This window comes from Numida meleagris, chromosome 14 (assembly GCF_002078875.1).
Source record: "Numida meleagris isolate 19003 breed g44 Domestic line chromosome 14, NumMel1.0, whole genome shotgun sequence".
Lineage (NCBI taxonomy): Eukaryota > Metazoa > Chordata > Aves > Galliformes > Numididae > Numida > Numida meleagris.
In genome coordinates, this window is record NC_034422.1 from 6,204,845 (window position 1) to 6,225,365 (window position 20,521).

Sequence of the window (20,521 nt, forward strand, 5' to 3'; positions counted from 1 at the left end):
GTGCAAATAGTTGTTGCTTGTAAAAAACACTAGGCAAAGTAGTGCTAGTCCATTAACATACTGTCTCTGTTTATGTAGATATCCATATGGCAGCTAAGGAGATAGCTGAAATTAACAACTTGGACATGAACAAAATTTTGGATAAACTGCTGGATAAATGGCTGTGTCCAAATACACTGCCCTCAGAAGTAAGTCATCACAGAAGGTTTGGTTTTGGAGATAAACATCTGGTTACATAAAATATGTCTTTTTTTTTTCCACTTGTGCAAAAACCCTAGTTTTCTTGAATGATTCACACTTACATTAATTTGTACTATTTAAGATGCATCTGAATTCAGAATTCTAACAATACCATTTTTATATTGTTGCAAGTCACTGTCTCTAGTGAGAACCATTTGAAATGCTTTCTCTTTTCTCAGTCCAGAGATTAAAATCTCATTATTGATATTGTGTAGCTAGTCAAAAAAAGTAAAGAACTTTTTAGTCACCGAGGGGAAGAATCCTATCCCATTACAACTCAGCAAACAGGGGGTTAATTGCTGCCAATGCAACATACAGCTTGGTGAAAAGAGCAGGGAACAAACATTGCTTCAACACACCAGTTAGCAGGGGGAGGGACTGAAGAATGGTGTTGACTGCCAAGCACACAATTAAAGAAAGAAAGAAATGATAAAATTCCTTCACTTTGCTGCATTAGCAGGGGTGCCCAGCTTGCTTAAACCCTGTCATAAAAGGATAACTCAGCTATTTATCCTAACAATTCACAATTCAAAACTATTTTCTAATATCTTTTTAAAGAAAACTCAAGAAATCTTTGGAGATGTACAGGAAGATGAGGAACTCCGAAGGTATAGACTTTGTTTTGTGTGTAACAGTGAATTATTCTTAACTTTGCAAGTTATCTGGCATTTCCAATAAACCTGACAATGCACGTGATTCAGAATTTATTCTGCAGCCTCTGGTAAGATAGAATTCTTATCAGCAGTGCTGATTGAACAAATCTAGGGCAGAAATGCTGATGTTTCAAAACTCCAATGCTTTTTCCGACTATATAAACGGAATTGTCTTGATTGATCAAGAAATACTAAGATACAGAAACAGAGCTGCAGAGGAGGTGTAGCTACCCCCTAACCCCAGTTCTGCCACTTTGTTACAAGTGCAAACGCTACTTCTTAATGCAGGCTGAAAAGTAATTACTTCCAGGTGTTAGAAGAAGCCTAGTTTCTTTTGTTCTCTAGAAGGCAATGTCATTAAGTGTCTTCTTTTTGCTTTCTGGTGACATCAGTACTGATTCTTTAGTGACATGTTATTTGCAGTAACTTACAGATACAGTTGTTTTAAGAGTAGTTGTTTTAGGAGAAGTTGTTTTAGGAGAAGTTGTTTGGAGGCTTTCTCCTCATTTTCCTCGGAATCTCTTATCCTCAGACTCCTTTTGACAGTGAGATATATTGAAATTTGAATGAAAATTGATTCATTGCATTTCAGTAGCTATACTGTACTTATATTAAAAACAATTCATTTTTGCAGAGTTATATATCTACTGCAGTCACACCCAATGGATTATAGCTCAAGAATGCTTTTTGCAATTACAACATCTGCCACATCCGTAAGTTTTTAAATTCTAGTTTTAGCTTGCTACTTATTAGATTTTTATCTGTAATTAAAATCAAGTCTGATCTGCCAAACTGCATTGGTTCATCCTGAAAGCTTGGGATGATTTGTGTGAGCTCTGTGATTCTCTACCTCCATCTGTCGCCTTTGGAGTAAAGCCGTGGTGTTCCTTGAATGTTGCTATTGACTGCCAAGAGCAGCCCTTGAACTCTGCGTTTTCTAAATTTATTGTTAGTATTATCTGAATATAGCTCCATTAAACATTTTCTAGAATGCACTTCAAACCAATATAATATTATCTCACTTTGGGTGGAATTTAAACAGAAAATCATTCTAGCACAAATTTTACCTTTTATCCTTACTAAAGATATTTGTGATACTACAAATCCCAAACATTTCTTCTTGCCTGCATTAACAGCCTCAAATCTAGGAGAGCTGGTTTAGCAGTGTTCTTTGAAGATGACAGAATCTATCTCAGCTAGTTAGTGTATGTGTTGAATGTGAACGTCTGTTACTTAGTGTGCATTGCTGCTAAACACATTTCTGCCAGAAATCTTAGAGAAATCCTACAACATGAGCTGCTTTCCTGTTGTTCAACCAGTTGTTAACTTTCACTTTTCACTCTGGTTTTTTTACATCCCTCCAGCCCATTGGTGTTAATCAGCTGACATTTGCTCACAGGAGCAGAGCACTTAAGTGTCTGCTCTACTTGGCAGATACCAACACTGTGGAATCACTCTTCAAGAAACCCATTCAGAAAGTAAAGTAAGATGAATTTTCCTTTAGGTCTTCCTTAATAACAATGTATTATTAGTCTCTAACAGACTTTGGAAATAAATATATAATATTTGAATAACTTGGGTTTTTTTTGAGCTTCTAAAATTTATTGTTGAAGAGCATGATTATGTATTTAAACATCACTGTAATGCAGTCCAGTATGTCAGATGCCTGATTTGTAAACCTGACATTACGTGGAAAATATTTTGTTCTGTTTTTGTAAATTGCAGTTATTTCTGCAGTGATTTCAATATTTTCTTTATATATTTAGAACTCTGTTTAGATTCTGCTCTTAAATAGCTCATCTTGAGGGCAGATCATCCTTCTTAAGTTCAAAATTGGTCATCTGGCAAAGACACGGTTGTCTGCAAAGTTACAGACCAAAACCCCAAAAGAATGTTACTTTTTAGAAAAAATATATACAGCTAACTTCCATAGAAAATATCTAGAATACAAGTTCCACGCTGGCAACTTAGAGTTAAGGGCTTTTACTGGGAAGTGATATTTATCATTACCTTCTGGTTTTGCCTTTTTTTTTTTGTGGATTTTTACAGGTATTTTCTAAAATGCTGCATTTATCTAGCAGAGTTTGAAGTCTTGAATATTCCATATACCTATGAATCATTTCATAAGAGTCCTAAGGAAGGAATGATTAAGGGGCTATGGAAGAATCACAGCCATGAACCCACGGTATGCTTTTAAAATCCTTTGCAATTTAAAAAGGGCAGGTAAATGAGATTTCCAGGTAGACAATAGTACATGACAAAAAAAAAAAAGTGTATCAAGTATAAATGTTTTTTTTTTTTAAAATTGTTGTTGTTCTTACTTAATTCTCTTCACGTGTGTAAAATAATTTTCAACATGGCTTGGTTGAGATCTTTCAAGAGTTAAAGGTCCCTATAATGCCAGCAGAATCTAAAATTACATTGGAAAACAGTAAAGATTTGAAGATCATGACAGTGAGTATTTATTAAAATACACTGTGTCCCTGCTCTCCTTTAGGCTGTCAGGCTGGTGACTGAACTTAGCCTAGAATACAAAGTATATGATTTCCAGCTGTGGAATGGCCTACTACAGAAACTTCTTGGTTTCAATATGGTAAGGAATTTTTAAGCATAAAGTTCTGCAGTGAGGTGAGAAAAACTTTTTTTAAGCCACTGATTTCTACAGAATATGATAGATACATAAACTGTAAACTTACTGTAACGATAATTTCCAACTGAGGTCATTTGGCACTGCACCAATGAAGCTTTGAGGAATTTGTCTTTTAACAGTACTTCGATCTTAAGCTGATCTATTTTTTTTGTTTGGTTTGACTTGCTTTACTGAAAACAGAAGGCCTTTCAGAGGGCAAGAATAAGTTCTAAGATGATAACTTGAAACTTTTTTCATATCGTTATAATTTTACAATGCAATATGCATATTTTTGTGTATATATATTCACATAAACACACACCACTTATGCTCAAAAAAGTATTAGCTCTATAATGAATTTACTATGATAATAATCCTGATTTTTATCATTCATAATCTTACTTATATACGGATCGACAATCAGAGGTAGCGCTGCTACAACCTAAGGAAGTAATAGATGTACCTGTCAGTATCGCTAGATCAACAGCAGATGTTCAAGCTAGCTTTAATCTAAATAAGATTTTTGCATTTAATACCAAAGATGAAATCCTCAAGTTTTCAGCACCAGCAGGTGCTGAAGTTGTAGGTTTTTACTGAGACAACATATGCCACTGCTGCTAGTGATAGTTTAATTAATGCATGTCACTCCGCCCACAGGAGCAAAAGCGCCTTGAGGAAATCCAAGCTGACATCTTGCAGACAAGCATAACACAGTTCTGTATATTATTGACAAATCTTCAAAAAACACTAGCATTTGATAATGGATTATTTCTGTTTCAGATTCAATATCTTAGGAAAGTTTTGGTAGCAATTACTGGGATTCATTCATTATGGCAGGTAAGCAAATATTCTGTGGCTCCTACTCTTCTTCCGTGAGCAGGAGTTTAACATCATGTTTGTACATGTAAGTGAATGGCAGCCATCTATCAAAAGGACTGTTGTGCATGAAAAGATGCCTTTTTAATTATTTTATGAAACTACAATATGCAGATGAGTATAGTTATTAACTACTGATTAACACGGTGTATTTTGCGTCTGTGGTCAGTAAACACTTATTCTGAGGGTTTTTAAAGTTGGACAGAATAACTTAACCATCAGTTAAAATATAGCAAGATCTTAGACTATGAGGTGAGGAAAGCAATGTTAGGGAATAGTTCATCCAGTACAGAAAGAAAATCCATAGGTTCCTTCTACCTGAAATGGGTCAAGATGTCAGTTTAAAAGTATACATAAACACATAAACAACATTGTAATTTTTAAATTCTGCTGTCTATAGATTCCCAACTTCAGTCGAGCTTGGCGAAGTGTGGTTTTGTCACCATTTCTCACAGGTAGGATTATTACCTATCATACTTGCATAGTAACTTAAATATTTTACTTTATCATGGCTTCTTTATTTCTTAGCCTCATGTCCACCAAGTCCTAAACAGATAGAGGAATGCTGTGAGTGTTTTGTGATTCTGCTCAAGTAAGTGTTTTATCTGGTTCAAAATTCTCAGAGTGGTTTTGTTGACAATGCTGAGCCATCCAGTTACACATAGCATGACTGAGAACTTCCTTCCTCCTCTTCTACTGAAGGTGTCCTGTACTGGCTGATTTGGATGTCATTGGAATAGCTAAGCAATATGCACAGTTAGACCTTCCAGCTTTTGCCTTAGGATGCCTGATGCTGATTCCTCAGTCTGAGAAGAGGGAGCAGCAAATTCAGGTAAAGAAGTTTTATATTGCAACAAGGGAAATGCCTTTTATGCGTGTTATGTTCAACAGAGACCGTGAAAGATGGCAATTTTAGACTAGAAGCAGCCTATCACTACCAACAGCTGCTAGACATCTCCCACCCACAGAGGCTGTTAGATCAAACTTCTCCTTCTGAAAGAGATCATGTGAACACTTCCTCATTTTTTAAGCTTCAAGTCATTCTCAGCAGCTTTGCCATGTGACTGCCTTTTTGGAGTTAGAGAGTATCTTCTGGGAGGGTTCAGCAGAGAGGGTTTTAGCAGCTGACTCACACATCTGCTTCCTGAAAACATGCACCCAGGTTTTAGGTTCCCTAATATCAAATATTTGCTTGTGGTGAACAGGCAGTATACGTGGAAGAAAAAAACCAGAAACATATACAAGACACATGCCAAAGCAGCATACAAAGCTACTGACAACATATATAACTGCTGAGGGCTAGTTCAACAGCAGACTGTATCCATAGAATCCTGCTAAAAAAGATGCCTGATGCAGAAGTTCTGATGTAAACCTTCTCTCTTACAAACAGTAAGGATATAGAGCTATCATGGAGCAAGGGAAGGCAATGATAGTGCCTTCTACCAGATACACACTCATAAAGGTATTCATCAAGATGCAGTTCAGAAAACAATACAGGGAAAAGTGACTTACCCTTTCCGAAGGTCAAAGTCTCTAGAAGGGGCCATCTCTAACTAGAGATCCTGCTCCCTTAGCTGCTAACACTTAAATGAGAGTGAGGAGGGGTGGACCCTGGGTGCATTGCTTACACCTGTGCACCCTGGTTAGCCACACCTTCTCACCTGGTACTCAATCACTGGCTCAGGCCATGACCTAGCAATCCCCATACATCTATTAAGTCTCCTTTCTATTCTTTTTTTCCATTAATTTATGCTCTGCATCATTCATCCAGATAAAGCATTAAAGGCTGTTCCTGTATCTGTCATTGGCAAACTGGCACTAGTAAAAGCATCTTAAGTTCTTAGATTTCCCTTCAGAAAAGTTAAGGTCAGGAAGATCTCCCAGAATTACAGTACCAGTGTAAAAAAAAAAAATTAATCTGCTGGCTACAAGTCAAAAAATGTAGCATTTACATGAAAAAACTTTTAAAAGTTAACAGCAATAGGAATTACTACTCCTTCAGTCAAATTGCACAGATGCTGCTTTGAGAACTTCACGTTTGTGCCTTGAGTTTAAAAATACTAATTGTTCCTGAGTAAGTCTAATACTTGTCCTGAAGGGAAAACTTAATCATTTGCAAACTATTCATATCTTCTTTTTTTTTTTTTTTGCAAGGCTTTCTTATCAACATGTAATACTGAAACTGTGCTGCAACAAATAGATGAGCATATGAACTCTGGAGAAGTTGTGGCTTTTGCTTCTCAGGTAAATAAACAAAATTTACTTCTTGACTTACAGGCTTTCTTGATGATAACTGTACACAATGTTTTTTCTTTCTCCTCTGACCTTGCCAAAAATCAGATGACATAATCTACACTTCTGAAATGCAGAGCAGAATTTGCATTTTTCTTATTGTTGTGCAACAGGATTAGTATTTTATATCTACATACACACAAGCATACACACAGTGCTTTAGTATAGGCTATCCCTATTTGTAGGACAGCGTTGTTAGCAGTAGCGCTGCTTTATTTTACTAAAAAAAAGTTCTAAGCAGAGCATCAAATGGCTTATGAAACTGTACTCTTTTGTCTTACCATGCATAACCTTCCAAAAGGCAAGCTTCTAATTAATTCCATATCTGAATCTGAAACGACTCTTCACAAAATCTGCCATTTCTCAGCACTGCAGAAAGTGATATCTAGCTTTATGGGAGGTCCAATAAGAAAAACCTGGCTTTTTTTACTCAAAGGTTATTACTTTTTATGTATAAAATATTAATACTTTCCATTACTAAAACTTAAATCTACAGATTAGATCTTTGGTTTTGGACAGTATCATAAATGAGAAGCTATATGAAAAATTCTTGAAAACGAAGTATTTTCCACTGGTGAAGCAACAACTGATGAACACTCATCGAATGAAAGAACTGGTGGACTATCTTGCCAACAAGAACTGGTAGGTTAATGAAACAGGTGATACACTGCTTACAAAAACTGCATCTCTCCTTTAATTTCCACCACTGGGAAATGATGGGACCTATCTGGCTTCAGAACTGTGGAGTCATACGTTGGTTTATAGTCTAGTGTGTATGGCCTGAATTCTTGGCTTTTTAGAAAATTTCTGTTGACAGTTGATAAACTTTTCTCCCACAGCACTGAGGATGCAGCAGCCCTAATTCGAGAGTATCAAGAGAAATATGGAAATCCTACTCCGCTAGATAAATCCTCCTCTGATATTCTGAAGGTAAAACAAACCACTCCTGTACCTCATACAGCATTTTTTCCTTTTTTTCTAAACTGGGACTTTCACTCAGCTTCTAGCAAAAATACTTGTTAACTGATTTTTAAGTAAAATATACTGTACATAATAAAATCCCTTTATTGATTCAAACACATTTTACTTGAATCAAGTCTGAGCAGTGATAAGCTTCATGCTTTCCAGCGCTCTCACAAGTCTTAGATTTTATCCTATTTTTTAAACCTTTCTCATATTGTTCTCTTGCCCTCCAGCTGTACCTGAATGGACCACAGGAGACCTGTGTACTAGAACTGTCATCGATGAAGTCTTGATTTACCCTTAGTCTTTTCTCCCTCTGCTGGCAAGACGAGTGCTATGCATTAACAATGCACATAATGGTCAGGCGAGCGCTGAACTAAAACCTCGCTGCTCTTTTACCAAAAGCTGGCCCTAGCTTTCCACATTTTTCTTTAAAGAAAGTGTTCTACACTGTTTCTTCTCCATATGCTGTCCCTTGCGGAAAAAAGAATTTAGATTTACAGCAGGAGTTCCTATTTCCATACAATAACCATGTTCCTATTCTGCACTTTGATTTTAAGAAGGATTTATTTTATTTCATTTACTTCTGTATTATTTCTCTATGATGAAGTCTGCTGTTACGATCACTATAAGATTTCATTCACAGACATAACTTTACATAATTGTGATTAAGTTTTAAACTGGAAGCGTTGTGCTTTGTGTAAAATATACAGACAAATTGTAATTTTAATTATAGTGACCACAAATAAACTGACTTATATATCAAAATCGTCCTTAGAGTCTTTTATAAGCTTTGATGGTACAGATAAATTTGTCAAGAAAAGTTAAGGATCTTTATCCTGCTGTAGACATGCAGAAATCAAGGAGCGTGTATTACGCTGCATGAAATAGCAGTTAGCCAAAGCATCCTGAGCTACCAAGCGGAAACACTGAGTCTTTTTGTAAGTAAAGCAGGTTTATTTCAAATAGAAATAAGGTATTTAGCCAAAGAAAATGACACAGAACTAAAGTTTTATGGATAACTCATTTACTTGACACAAACCTTCATGACAACTGCTGCACAGCTTCCTGCACAAACACTGTACTGCCATTTCTTTTACTGCCAAGGAAACAGGCCACCATTCTAAATTCTAGATGTTGCGCAGAGACAACTTTATTTATATTGGAAAATCAGCAGTCATAAGAAGCAAGAGCTGTTAAAATACATTCAGTTCCCTGCAGGTACCTGAGACCAGGAGAGACAAAAGCTCCAGTCTTCTTGAACAACCAACTTCTTAGCCTCCGGTAGCAGTACAAGTGCTGGATGGAATTCCATTATTTAAAACCTTCTTACACAGAGCAAAGTGGGTATAGACATAATATCAAATATAAGCCATAAATAAAGGAAAGCTCATCACTGTTTACAGATTTAATGAGACTGTCATTCATTAAAGCACAGTGGTGCTTTGAGTATTAAAAAGACTCAGGTTCAGCTTTCTACAGCGAAACTACCACTCCAAGGTATGTGTTCGTTCTAATTTTTTTTTCCAAAAATCTATCCAATTAAGTTAAAAGATTATGTTATATTGAATGAGAAATCCAAGCCTCACCTGGATTTTGAAGCAAACCAAACATGCCTCCAGAGGCCTTGCTATTTTTGTTCAAGCCTGTCACAGTTTTCTTTTTGAAGTCACCACACCAGTGCACGGAGCTATCTGCTCAGCATTAGCCAAAGCAAGTACTGGCAGACATCTCAAAACCAAGTGCAACTGCTGCATTTCTTCAACAGTTCATAAAGCTTTGTTTTTCTACCAAGGGGAATTTATGACAACACGAAGGAACTGTACTTCAACAGTTAGTGACATATTTTACAGATCAATTGGTACAGAGAAAAGAAAAAGCAATGTTTCAAAGTTATTACCGATACGTTACACCGTTCAGCTGTTAAATGTTAGGTGTAGTGCTGCAAACTAGCAATCGAGTATTGTAGTAACATGCAGTTCTGGAATGAGACAGTAAAAATACCACAAAAGCAAATATATTTTACGATTTTTTGTACTCAATTCTTTCTACTTTCACATCATCTCCAATTAGCTGATAGACGTACGTAACTACTGTAGAAGCCTGGATATCCATCAGCACAAATGACGGAATGATGTTGCTAGAAAGGAGGAAAAAAAAAAAATCATATGAATTGTGTGCGTACACAACAACCTTAGCAGCGTTTCGCTGTCAGACTTCTTAGCAAGAATCACTCCTAAGAAAAACTGATTTGAGTTTTCTAAGCACAGTGCATCGGATCTGAAGCTTTAAGGATTTCACTCATTTGTTTCAGTCCAGGAGCCTTACAAAGGACAACGAGCCCTCTTCTGCCAAACATTTAGAAAATATAACCTTTAGCAAATATTAACCTTAAGTTTTCTTATCAAAGAGAAATAGCCCACAGCTGTTTCCCATGCTTTACTTACTTCTCTAAGGCATGATAAGCTCCTGTAGCTGATCCTGGATTGATATAGAACTTGTTTTCATGTTCAAATGCCTCAAATTTGTGTGTATGTCCCGAAATGAGGATGTCCACATCAAACTGCCTCTGTAGCAGTGCCAGGCTGGCCATATCACCCCAAGGAATGACCTGGTGCCCGTGAATCAGACCGATTTTGAACTGTCCAACAGTTACAACTTTCTGTTCGGGATAATTCAGGTTCTAAAGATCAAAAGCAAAAAAAACAAAAGCAAAAAAAGCCACAGTACAGATTAGATGTACAGATTTGTATACACAAAAAAAAAGTGCTAGATGAAACCCAAAAGTCAGTCTGAGTGGTTCTACTGCCCCAGAACGGGAGCTGCACTGCTGCTTTTATGAACACCGTCAAGAATTTGGTAAAGAGGCCAGGAATTTCAAAGATATGACAAGAGGAGGTCCTGGTTGCTACAGCCTTAGCCGTAGCTCAGTACCCACTTCAGTTTTAATCACACTCCCCACCACACTGACTGTGCAATTCACATTCATCGGAACCCCAACTCTTTTACTCAGTTTACTTTTCACTCTTAGTACTAAATAAGCTCAGATTGCCCACTTTTTTTTACTTAAAGTACAAGTAACCCAACCACTGCCTTTACGGAAAAGCTGAACACCGAACACCGCCATCAAAAGAGGTCACTACCTCATCGAAGTCCCCTCTGACAACGTGAACATCCCCGGCCAGGGTCTTGAGGTAGTCATAAGTGTCCTTGGTGCAGAGGTTTCCCGTGCAGAGGATGTGCTGGATCTTTCCTGGAACCAGCAGCTTTTTGAACTTGGCCGGGAGGCTGTTGCATCGATGCGGAATGTGAAGGTCTCCTAACACTAACACCAACTTACCAGGTGTCATGACAAGAAAGGAAAACCATTACAGATACTTCAGACGAGAATCATTAGGTAAAGAAAAGTACTGCAGTGTCTTCTTCAGTTTCCCAATTATACTTTGATATAAAAGCTACTAAAATAAGAATGAAATAAGGGAACATCTCCATATTTCACTGAAAACAAGGGCCCTTACTAATACTGAATGCTACCAAGAGGAGGGCCTTATAAACCTCTGCAGAGGTTTTGTGATTTTGTTGCTGAAAGTCACGGCAAAGTATAACAAAAGAACTGCATTACCACTTGATGCAATTTACACCAAATTGGGAGCTACCATAACCCGTCCCACTTCCTTTATTCCCTTAAGCTAAAAAAGATATAGGATATCTGTACCAGATGCTGAACTGTGGCCGCTTCCCTTTAAAACTCCTTCACCCAGGGAGCTTACTACTTAACTTCAGTGTTCTTATAAAAAATAAAATAGTAATAATAAAAAAATAGCAAATTTGTCACATGTGTTAATAGTTAACCAGAACAGGAAGCTTGTTCTGAACCCGTATCGTAGGAACCAGTGAACAACAGCAGAGTGAGACTAACAAAATAAAGAGAAAAAAGCACAAAAGCCCTCAGAACACTGCAGAGAAGATAACCTGGACTACTGCATGCAGTGTTCCTATTACCAGTTCTATATACTCAGAGTTTCGGTGCTACAGATGCAAGGAGAATGTAAATTGAACGGGGGACTTCAAAATTATGCAACCAGATTAAGTAAGACCTACAATGTTAAACTATGGTCTTAAGTCTGCTAATAAAGAAAATAATTAATGCAAGCAAAGTAGCAATAAATTAATTTTGCAAGAAGGGCATGACAAGCTCTATGCAGCATGGGGTGTAATGCTACTACACTAAGCCCACTGGATTTAGAGACGGTCACCCCCACTGACTCGATAAATACCTCCCTATTAACAGAGTTTATCGTCCAATTAAAAAGCTTCATTAGTAAGCCAGTTCCTAAAAGCTTATCTTCCAGTCATAACATTCTGTTATGAAGACAGCTCCTAAAATGACAGCCACCAGATCTGCTTGTAAAAGACATAGTCCGTATATATGTATATATATACACATACACGAGCAGCAGTAACCACATTAAGTTACCTTTTTTAATATTTGCCTTTTATATTTTAGGCCATGCAGCTGTCTTCATGCTAACTGCCACTCAAAGAGGCACAGAGGACTTGGGTGGCTTTGGGAGTTTTTTTCCTCTATTTTTAATTAAGAATGTCTCAGTGCCATCACGAAGCCCACGTGTCTTTGGAGAACAGATGGTTGAAAACATGAGAGCATTTTAGTGTACAAGCTAAAGGCAACCCAGGACAGAATTACAAAGACAAACATTGTTTATGGCCTTTCAATAGTTCTCCTAACTATTAACGTCACTGTTGAGATGATGCACTGGAATGCATGTAAGAAAATGGGTAACGAGTGATTCTGGTTAAAGCGGCACTGAATAAATGCTCTCACCAATTGGTTAAGGGGCAGGGCCACGGGATAGCAGCTCTGCATTTGATATCTAATCAAACTGCTGCCACTTACACAAAACCCCATCAAAGCTCAAAGACCTTTTCCTTTGCTGATGAACCGGCAGAGGCCCCACGTTTTCCCCAAACCACTCCTGAGCTCCCGCTAATTAAACAACAGCTCTGTAGGCTACGTCGACAAAAATGAAAAGCATCGAAGCGTGTTACACCCGGAGCTGAGGGGATGTGAGCGGCGGCCCCAGCCCCACCGCAGCCCCAGCGCCGGGAGGGAACTTACTCTGTGCCCGGCCTGAGCGGGTGGAGGAGTTGATTGCAGACAGGGGAATGGGAAACAGGGCGAGGCGTGATCAATGTTAAACCAAGGAAAGCAACAGAAAAGAAAACAGAGCCAAATGAATAGGCAAATCATAATTAATGAATTGTCGATGTTATGAAAGCAGCGTCAAACGATAAAAAAAAGAAAAATTAAAGAACAACAACAACAAAACACTTCCCTGTGCGCGGCCCTCGCTGCTCTCCACCCACAGCACCCGCTGCCCCCTCCCCGCTCCATCTCCCTCAGTTCGGCCCCAGGCGGATTTCTGGGCGCCGACCGACAGAAAGCGGGGCCTCTTCCCGGCCGCCGGCCGCGCCTGGAGGTAACTCGGGAGCACCTCAGGAGCACCGCGGCTCGAGGACGAGGCCCGACGCTCCGCTCACCATCCTACTCCGCTCCGCACCGCCCGCCGCGGCTGCTCCCGGAAGTCAGGCGACCTCTCCCGGAAGTCAGGCGGCCGCCACCACCTCCCCTCCGCTACGGTTCCTCCGCAAGGCCAAAAGAGCGCGAAACGAGTTTTTCCGGCGCTTACATCCGGGTCCCTTGTCGCTGAGCGGGGTTTCCCGCCCTTTCTGTTGTGTGAGGAGTAAGGGCGCGGGGCGGGGAGCCATGAAGTGTGTCATTGGGGGGACGCACCTCAGAGGTACCTGTGGCCTCAGGGGAGGTGGTGGCACGTTGGGACAGAGTGAAGAGCCGTCCCCGAGTGAGGCGGGGCTGCCACAGCGGGGCTCAGGCAGAGGGGCCGTTGCCCTCATGGCATCAGGCTGTGAGCGGTCCTCACAGAGCTCTGACAGCTTGTGGTAAAATATGAGAGCCCCTGCAGGTTCACTGTGGGCTTCTTGGGGCTAGATCTGTAGGTTCTGCTTGTTCAGTCTTGTGGCCGTCTACAAACATTTCTGACCGAAGCGTTGTTGTGTGCCATCATAGCGAGATCATTTGTGGTGATGCTGCAAAGGGACACACCAAATCCACGGTGCTCCTCCCTGGAAGCAGCTTGTGAAAACGTGAAGGTTTTAGTGCCACTAAAAAAGAGCAGTGTTTCCCCTCACACCATCATTTCTCTTGGACAAGTGTGGGAAATGTCTTAACTTTTCCCCTTAAACTGTTCTGGAGAAAACACGGTGTAACTTGTTTTTCAATTGACCTGAAATGCATCTCGCCCCGTGTTGTTTCCCTGACAGTGTTTGGGAGAGCAGTGCACGCCATCGCGCGGGTTAGTGACGAGTTCTGCTTTGATCCCATAGACAAAGGTGTAAGTACATTTGATTTTCTGTCAGTTTAAAGCCTTTGTTGGAAACAGTGTTTGTGCTGTTGGTTTTTCCTACAGGTACACTTCAGTCTGAGTTGCATTCTCACTCAGCTTCCTCCCTCTGCTTTCAACATGGACAAATGCCATATTTTCTGTGATTGTAATTAGCAGATGATATCACAGAAGGATCATACCTCTGCCCCTGATATTCCTGGGGTTTTGGTTACCCAGGCTGAAGCTCGTCCAGGACATCCGGATTAATACCAAGGGTTTTATTTCCATTGTCACGAATCAGAAGGCTTATGTGTTTGCACCACATCAGAAATTGCCTTTAAACAACATGTTTTTATCCTGGTGTGACTCAGCAGGAAGGACGGCTCCTGTTAATCAAACACCACTTCCCTCAGAATTAGGTTTTATCTCTAGAGGTTTCTTAATTAAAAGTGATGAGCTCAACATGCTGAGGGGCTGGTGCATCAGAAGTGGAGGTAATGTTTGTAAATGAGATGTTTTTTAGGTGCTAGAAGCATCTGCTTATTTGTGCGTCTCACGAATTGTTTTAGAACAGGCTCCAGTCCTTCACATACCTCAAACACAACTTCTAAGGGGTTGGGCAGTTTGCGCTTCGAGGCTTAACTCGCACACTTAGTTCCTGCATTGGGTTCCTATGTCTGCATTACAGCTGGGACTTCTGACTGGTAATAATGAAGGGGATAAGTCTGAACACGGCAATAGACATGATGCATCTGGATTTCTTTGGAGATGCATACACAAAGGTTTTGTGGCTTAGGTGTGGTACCGAAGATTCCATACTGAAGGTACATGGCTTTTTTGTTAGAGGCTCAATATGAAACAGCTCCGAGTTAATAAATTACTTTCTATTTGTTTTCAGCTTGCCTTAAGATCAGTGAATTCTTCTCGGTCAGCATATGCATATTTCTTCTTCTCGTCCATGTTTTTTCAACAGTACTGCTGCACAGCTGCATCTCGGCCGTGTCAGAAAGAACAACAGTTGTCACTTGCATGTAAATTGATCATTAAGGTATATTATAACATCGTCAGATGCAGCTTTGTAAGCAGCATGTCAGCCTGCTTTCCAAATGAAATGGTAGGGGAGGATCATGTGGGCATGCAGGTTGCTCTAAACTGAAGTGCTCCTGTGCAGTTCTGCAGAAGGGAGTGTTAATGTTTAATTGTTTAAAAGGTGTAGTCCTGAGCTGTGCCTTGTAGATTCCAAAGTCTGAATCAGCCTCATCTTGGGGTGAAGGAATGCTGTGTTTCTCTCTGTTGAGGGTTTCCCCTGCAGCCTTTGAGAACAGCATGAGCTGGGAGAGAATTAACAAGCTGTTCTGCAAACAGGGCTGTGGGTGGGTGAGGGCAGCGAAGATCAACACCGGCAGCCTGCACTCTGCTTACACAGCAGTCATAAAAGCAGGAGCTTGGGATGAAGTGCATGCAGTGGGAGAAATAACACTGCAAAATGTCTTAGTAACCTCTGCACTGATTGTGGTTTTTTTTTTTTTCAGTCAGTTCTTCCTATATTCAGATGTGTAAATGTGCTGGAAAGGCACGTGGAGAAATGCAACATTTACACTGATGCTAAAGATCATCACATAACCTTTCAGCTCCTCTGCAGAAATGGTATGTGACATGTAGAGTGGGATTCCACGAACAGGAGCAGTCTCTAACAGCAGGATGACATTGTATTTGGTGTCATTATTAACTGAATGTTATTGATGGAACATTATGCCAAACACTTTCAGCCTCTTCACATCATGATTTATATTTACTGTGTACATTGCTCTGTTAAAAAGGAGTTAAATCAGCATTCCTCAGACTGACTTTCATCTGGTCAGTAACTACGTGTGCTTGTTAATTGCCTTTTTGTATTCCACCGCCATTTATATTACTCTAACAATGAAATATTGAAGGTTTTCTTCCTGCATTTGTTGCTGTTTAGTCACTTGCTGTGGGTTCTTAAAAACCTCTGATGCTCAAGGAAATAGCAAAGAGGATGAAGGAAGTTAGAGGGCATTCGAATTCAGTTTTCTGTGTGTGGGTGAGATATTGCTACACAGCTAGAGTGAGTCTCTCAGTTATTTCCTTTGTTGAGATGTCTTGGAAGAGCAATTAATACTAAAAAAAAAGTTAGAATTCTTGACCAGCATTGATTTTCATTCCTATATTTTACACTTAGGTATTGTAAAAACACATAATCTGGCTTTTCAAGAATGTGATCCATTGCAGGCTGTTTTTGCAAAGCACATGTGTCCAAACATCCTTAGAGCCCACTCCAGGTAATGAATATTCAGATGTTTTGTTCTGGGGAAAAAATCCTGGGGACAGTACTGCTCCAACAGTCGCTAACACTACCAAAACCTGAGTAGGGCCCACAGTCAGAAACAGTGAATTGCTGCTAAATCCCTTGTCCTGATGTTTGATATCTCGTGTAACAGCTCCAGGAACAGGGGTCGTTCTGCCATTAATCCTGCTGCAAGCTCAAGGAGTGCATAGTGCATAATTTGGATTCACACCTTTGCAATTGCTAGATAATAACTTGTCTCATGTAAAATCATTTTAATGCTACATTCATCTTTATAGGCTGCTGGCTGATACAATGGTTCACTTTCCAACAAGTCAAGAAGAAGTCACCTTATCAGTTACACCAACCAGGGTTTGCTTCAAGAGTTACACTGAGGAAGACATGGGTAAGGAAATGCAAAACACGAAGGAACACGGTTGAGTCATACTGCCATCCTTTGGGTTTGATATACTTCAGAGAACTTGGGGTTTAGGAATACTTTCCTGGTATGAATGGCAGAGGAGGAAGGAGGAATTAGAGGCATTTTGCTTTTGTTGTGTCGCACGCGATGCAAAGTACTGCCTGCAGCAAATGTTCTGTACACACTGAAACAAAACATGCTGTGAATGATGATCTGCTGCTGGATTGCGTTGTTCCATGTTCAGGTGTGATTTTCAAAGAGGTGACACCTGTCAAGACTTGTTTTCATCTGCAGGCCGTGGCTTTGCCTCATTGAAGTTGGCTGCTCTCTTACAAGCATTTGTTTCTACAGTTCCAAGAACTTTACAGGAGTATATTCGAACGTGCAGTGGGTGTGTTGGGGGCTGGGGAATAAAAACTCTTGAGCAAAGAAACAGAAACGTGGGAGCTGTTGGTAGTGCTGCTCAGCAGCTGGGCTGGGGAAGGGAGCTGGGCAGGAGCACGGTGCTGACAGAGCTCAGACCGCCTCTGAGACCGTGATGCATTATGGCATTCTGATTGTCTTGACACACACCTGGTCATAATTAACGAGCAGTTGAATGACATTGAGCAGCACCTGATGCTGAAGAGCTTATTTTTCACTGTCACTTACATAATACCAGGAAAAAAATTACAGTTTAGAACAAATAACCTCAGACCTCTTTTGCGGTCCCCTGGTGGTTGCCAGCGATTACGATCAATCTGTTAAAGCCACATTGCTTTTGGTCTTCCCAAACGTCTTCCCCTGTGCAGCAATAAGAAGCTGGCAGTAGTATTGGTGCCTGTAGGAGAGCAGATTTACAAGGCTGACTGCAGGATTGGGCCAAGAGCACAGAGTGGAACATGAAATAAGCTCTGGTAAAAGCCACGTAAATCCACAGAGTGCTGTAAATAATTTCAGGATTTTTTGTTTTACTTGAATACAAAAATAATTGTAAGTAAGCTAGACACCTACGATTGTCAGCCACTATAAAAATTGAATTATTTATTGAGATGCTGCTGATATAAAAAATCATTGTTATAATCATATTGTTGAGTTTTCATTCCAGTCTTGTAATTTCAAACAGACTTTCCAAAGACAATGGTTACTGAAATACAACTGAATCCAGATGAATTCGACTACTTTCAAGTTGGAGTCAATTCTGAAGTGACGTTTTCCCTTAGAGAACTAAGAGTGAGTAAAGAATTTGTTTTTTTCCATTAATTTAGATGACTTGACCTAGACAACACAGAAGGATAATCCCAGCTGCAGGTGTTCCACCAGGCCTGCTGGCCAGCAGCAGTATCTCACCAGCTGGCTGAGGACTGGCTTTAGAAAGGATCTTCAGGACACTGCGTAGTCCCTCACAGCAGCCTTTGAAAGGCAAAGGAAACTTTTCAAACAGCAAAACCCCATCTACCCAGTGCTGAAATAACATTAACACTACTGCAGTAAATGTCATGGCCACAGTAATTCTACATGTACAGCTCCAGGCAGAGAAGGCAAGAACTGTGATCTAGAAGCAGCAGCCTTTTTCCCTTTAAAGCAGGCTTCACTTTTTTGCCAATAAACAGTAGTTGTATTCTAACATTAATTTTCTTCTGCTTTTAAAACAGTGCTTAGCCCCTCACCCCTTCTTTTCAGGGACTGCTAGCGTTTTCAGAAGCTACCAGCGTTCCTGTCTCAGTCCATTTTGACATGCCTGGGAAGTACGTTCTGGAGCTACCTATGGAAATTGTTGAGATAACACTGCACTGTCAATTCTTATCTGCAGGTTACACAAACATTTAACTGTAACAGTAAGATTTCACGTCAGGCTAAAAGTTGTACTTCTAATTAGTCTGCAGTATGGGGGTAAGTAGTTTCTTACTGTGCACAAAGCATTTAACATAGACACCTGTATGTGGCCGTTTGCCTTTAGACCAGTTGCTTTCAGCGTTGAAGACATGGTGCTGGAAGCCAGCTTTATTTTGGCTACGCTGTCTGACATCAGAAGTGAGAGGGCTTCCCAGGAGCCCATGAGCTGCTCACAGATGCAGGAAAGGTAACGGTGGGCTTCAGAGGTGGGGGAGGGAGGCAGACTGACTTGGCAGGCTGAAACAACTGACTTTAAGGTTTTCCTGCTGAGTGATGCGCAGGGTGTTTTTATCCCAGAGCCTTTATTCATAGGAAAACCGTGCACTAGACAGGTTCAGAAACAGATTGAAATAGCTTGAGACCCAGACAAAGCCTGCCAGCAGACAAGGCTCTCTCTCCCCATCAGTGCGTTAAGCTCACAGCTGTAGTGCCTGCTGTTAGCATAAGGACATCCTAACAAAGGCACGCAGAGGCACATTACTAATCTGACCTCTTCCCTCTGATTCAGCTCAAAGATACACGTGGACAAATCTGAGAACCCCTCCACTGATAAGGACAGCGATGCCGAAGCAGTTGCTTCCAAAAAGCCACGATGGAATGGAGATGCACAGAACGCAGCATCGGGAGCACCTGCAAGTGCCTTGACAAAGCAGGAGGTTACAGCCATAATGAAAACAGATGACCAAGCAGTGCTGGAAGCAGAGTCTCCTCATCACAAGGTAAGGACCCTCCCAGTCACATTTACATTCTGTGATAAAACAGTGAAATACCTCAGCTGCCATTTAGAAGCTGAATACTACACAGAGTCCCAGGGTTAGTGCACGTCCATACCCCATGCTCCACACGGCGTTTTGGTGGAACCAGCTTTCATAGCAGCAGTGCTGACAAAAAAAAAAATCACCACTGTGTTTAATTATAACACTAGACACATTTTACTAGGAAACACTACAGACTAACAGCTTTCCACGTGTGCTTTCAAGGAGGAAAATCTTCAGAAACGATTAGCTCCCAAATTCTGTTTCACGTGCATAGCATCTTACTCCTGTGACTGTTGCATTTTCCAGTTCCACTCGCTGTTCTTTGGAGCAGTTTCTTTTAAGGAGAAGGATGCCATCAACCCCGCCTTCCATAGTTTAGCAACAGCTAGTGACACAGAAGAGGATTTTGGCAAGACGCAGAGCTCACAAGTTCTCTAGTAACGTGGAGTGTATGAATCTAAGACTAACGTGGGCTGCCCTGAAAGCTAAGTGTGTATTTGGCATGGTATAGAGCTGTTTCTAGCTTTAGAAAGTTTAATTCTGTTATGAAAGCATCCTGAAGTTCTTAAGCAAGTTAGACCTCAATGGAAACTAACTGTACTTGTACTGTGATCATTCTAACACTGAGGATGCTGCCCTAATACAAAGTTAGGTTGTTTAGTTTTGTATATTTTGTTGATACACTGCTTTGTATGTCCAGCTCTCCAGTCTCACAAGAGAATCAGAACCGAGTCGGAGCTTCACACAAAGGAAGCTGCTCATGTAAAGTTACAAACACTGCAATAAACCACCCACTCTGGTATAGCTGAATTATTGCCTATATGATTGTTGGTATTATGACAGAAACTTGGTAGAACTAGTACTTGCTGAAAAGAAGTTGGCATAAAAGTGCATTTGAAAAATAAAAAACGATGTGATAACTGATTTGGGAGCCTGAGTTTAAGACTCCTTGCGTTGCAGGTTTGAATTGTTCTTTTCCCTTCCCCATTTCTTCCACCAAGTGAGCAACATCAGCTCTGTGGTGCTGCCAACTGCATCTCACCAGCAGCCCCAGAACGGCAGCAACATGTCCACATCCACAGGTGGC

General features: G+C 40.4%; 3 protein-coding genes across 17 annotated transcripts in view; 2 read left to right on the forward strand and 1 right to left on the reverse strand.

Annotated features, from left to right (window-relative positions):
* Window positions 1-8,421, forward strand: part of KNTC1 (kinetochore associated 1) — a 34,753-nt gene extending 26,332 nt beyond the window's left edge. For all 3 annotated transcript variants that reach the window (XM_021412679.1, XM_021412681.1, XM_021412680.1), the window contains 14 exons: window positions 79-188; window positions 799-848; window positions 1,528-1,606; window positions 2,258-2,376; window positions 2,943-3,078; window positions 3,391-3,486; window positions 4,303-4,359; window positions 4,799-4,853; window positions 4,927-4,990; window positions 5,101-5,230; window positions 6,553-6,642; window positions 7,187-7,332; window positions 7,530-7,620; window positions 7,887-8,421. In XM_021412679.1, the coding sequence (XP_021268354.1) occupies window positions 79-188; window positions 799-848; window positions 1,528-1,606; window positions 2,258-2,376; window positions 2,943-3,078; window positions 3,391-3,486; window positions 4,303-4,359; window positions 4,799-4,853; window positions 4,927-4,990; window positions 5,101-5,230; window positions 6,553-6,642; window positions 7,187-7,332; window positions 7,530-7,620; window positions 7,887-7,946 (1,283 nt within the window). In that variant the 3' untranslated portion in view covers window positions 7,947-8,421. The remainder of the gene's footprint in view (window positions 1-78; window positions 189-798; window positions 849-1,527; window positions 1,607-2,257; window positions 2,377-2,942; window positions 3,079-3,390; window positions 3,487-4,302; window positions 4,360-4,798; window positions 4,854-4,926; window positions 4,991-5,100; window positions 5,231-6,552; window positions 6,643-7,186; window positions 7,333-7,529; window positions 7,621-7,886) is intronic.
* VPS29 (VPS29, retromer complex component) lies at window positions 8,588-13,452 on the reverse strand. The gene is given in 6 exon segments (XM_021412732.1): window positions 8,588-9,793; window positions 10,101-10,336; window positions 10,797-10,988; window positions 12,791-12,872; window positions 13,213-13,422; window positions 13,424-13,452. Coding segments are annotated over 6 exon segments (867 nt in total). The 3' UTR covers window positions 8,588-9,675.
* RAD9B (RAD9 checkpoint clamp component B) lies at window positions 13,280-20,358 on the forward strand. 13 transcript variants are annotated; one of them, XM_021412721.1, is made up of 11 exons: window positions 13,280-13,408; window positions 14,011-14,081; window positions 14,761-14,896; window positions 15,605-15,719; window positions 16,276-16,375; window positions 16,680-16,786; window positions 17,907-18,013; window positions 18,464-18,528; window positions 18,741-18,863; window positions 19,185-19,395; window positions 19,741-20,358. In XM_021412721.1, the coding sequence occupies exons 3-11, from the start codon at window positions 14,783-14,785 to the stop codon at window positions 19,870-19,872; spliced, it is 1,074 nt and encodes a 357-aa protein (XP_021268396.1). In that variant the 5' UTR covers window positions 13,280-13,408; window positions 14,011-14,081; window positions 14,761-14,782; the 3' UTR covers window positions 19,873-20,358. The 13 variants fall into 13 exon arrangements, with proteins under 13 accessions (XP_021268396.1, XP_021268401.1, XP_021268403.1 ...); XM_021412726.1 differs by lacking the exon at window positions 14,761-14,896 and adding an exon at window positions 14,971-15,103; XM_021412728.1 differs by lacking the exon at window positions 14,761-14,896 and adding an exon at window positions 14,971-15,120 and having other exon boundaries at window positions 13,286-13,408.

Excerpts from the sequence above, each read along its gene's own strand:
- RAD9B (XM_021412715.1), top strand. The coding sequence starts at position 13,439 with ATGAAGTGTGTCATTGGGGGGACGCACCTCAGAG. Across the intron at positions 13,473-14,010 it reads TGGGGGGACGCACCTCAGAG|TGTTTGGGAGAGCAGTGCAC; the intron begins GTACCTGTGGCC and ends TTTCCCTGACAG. Across the intron at positions 18,529-18,740 it reads CATTTTGACATGCCTGGGAA|ACCAGTTGCTTTCAGCGTTG; the intron begins GTACGTTCTGGA and ends GTTTGCCTTTAG.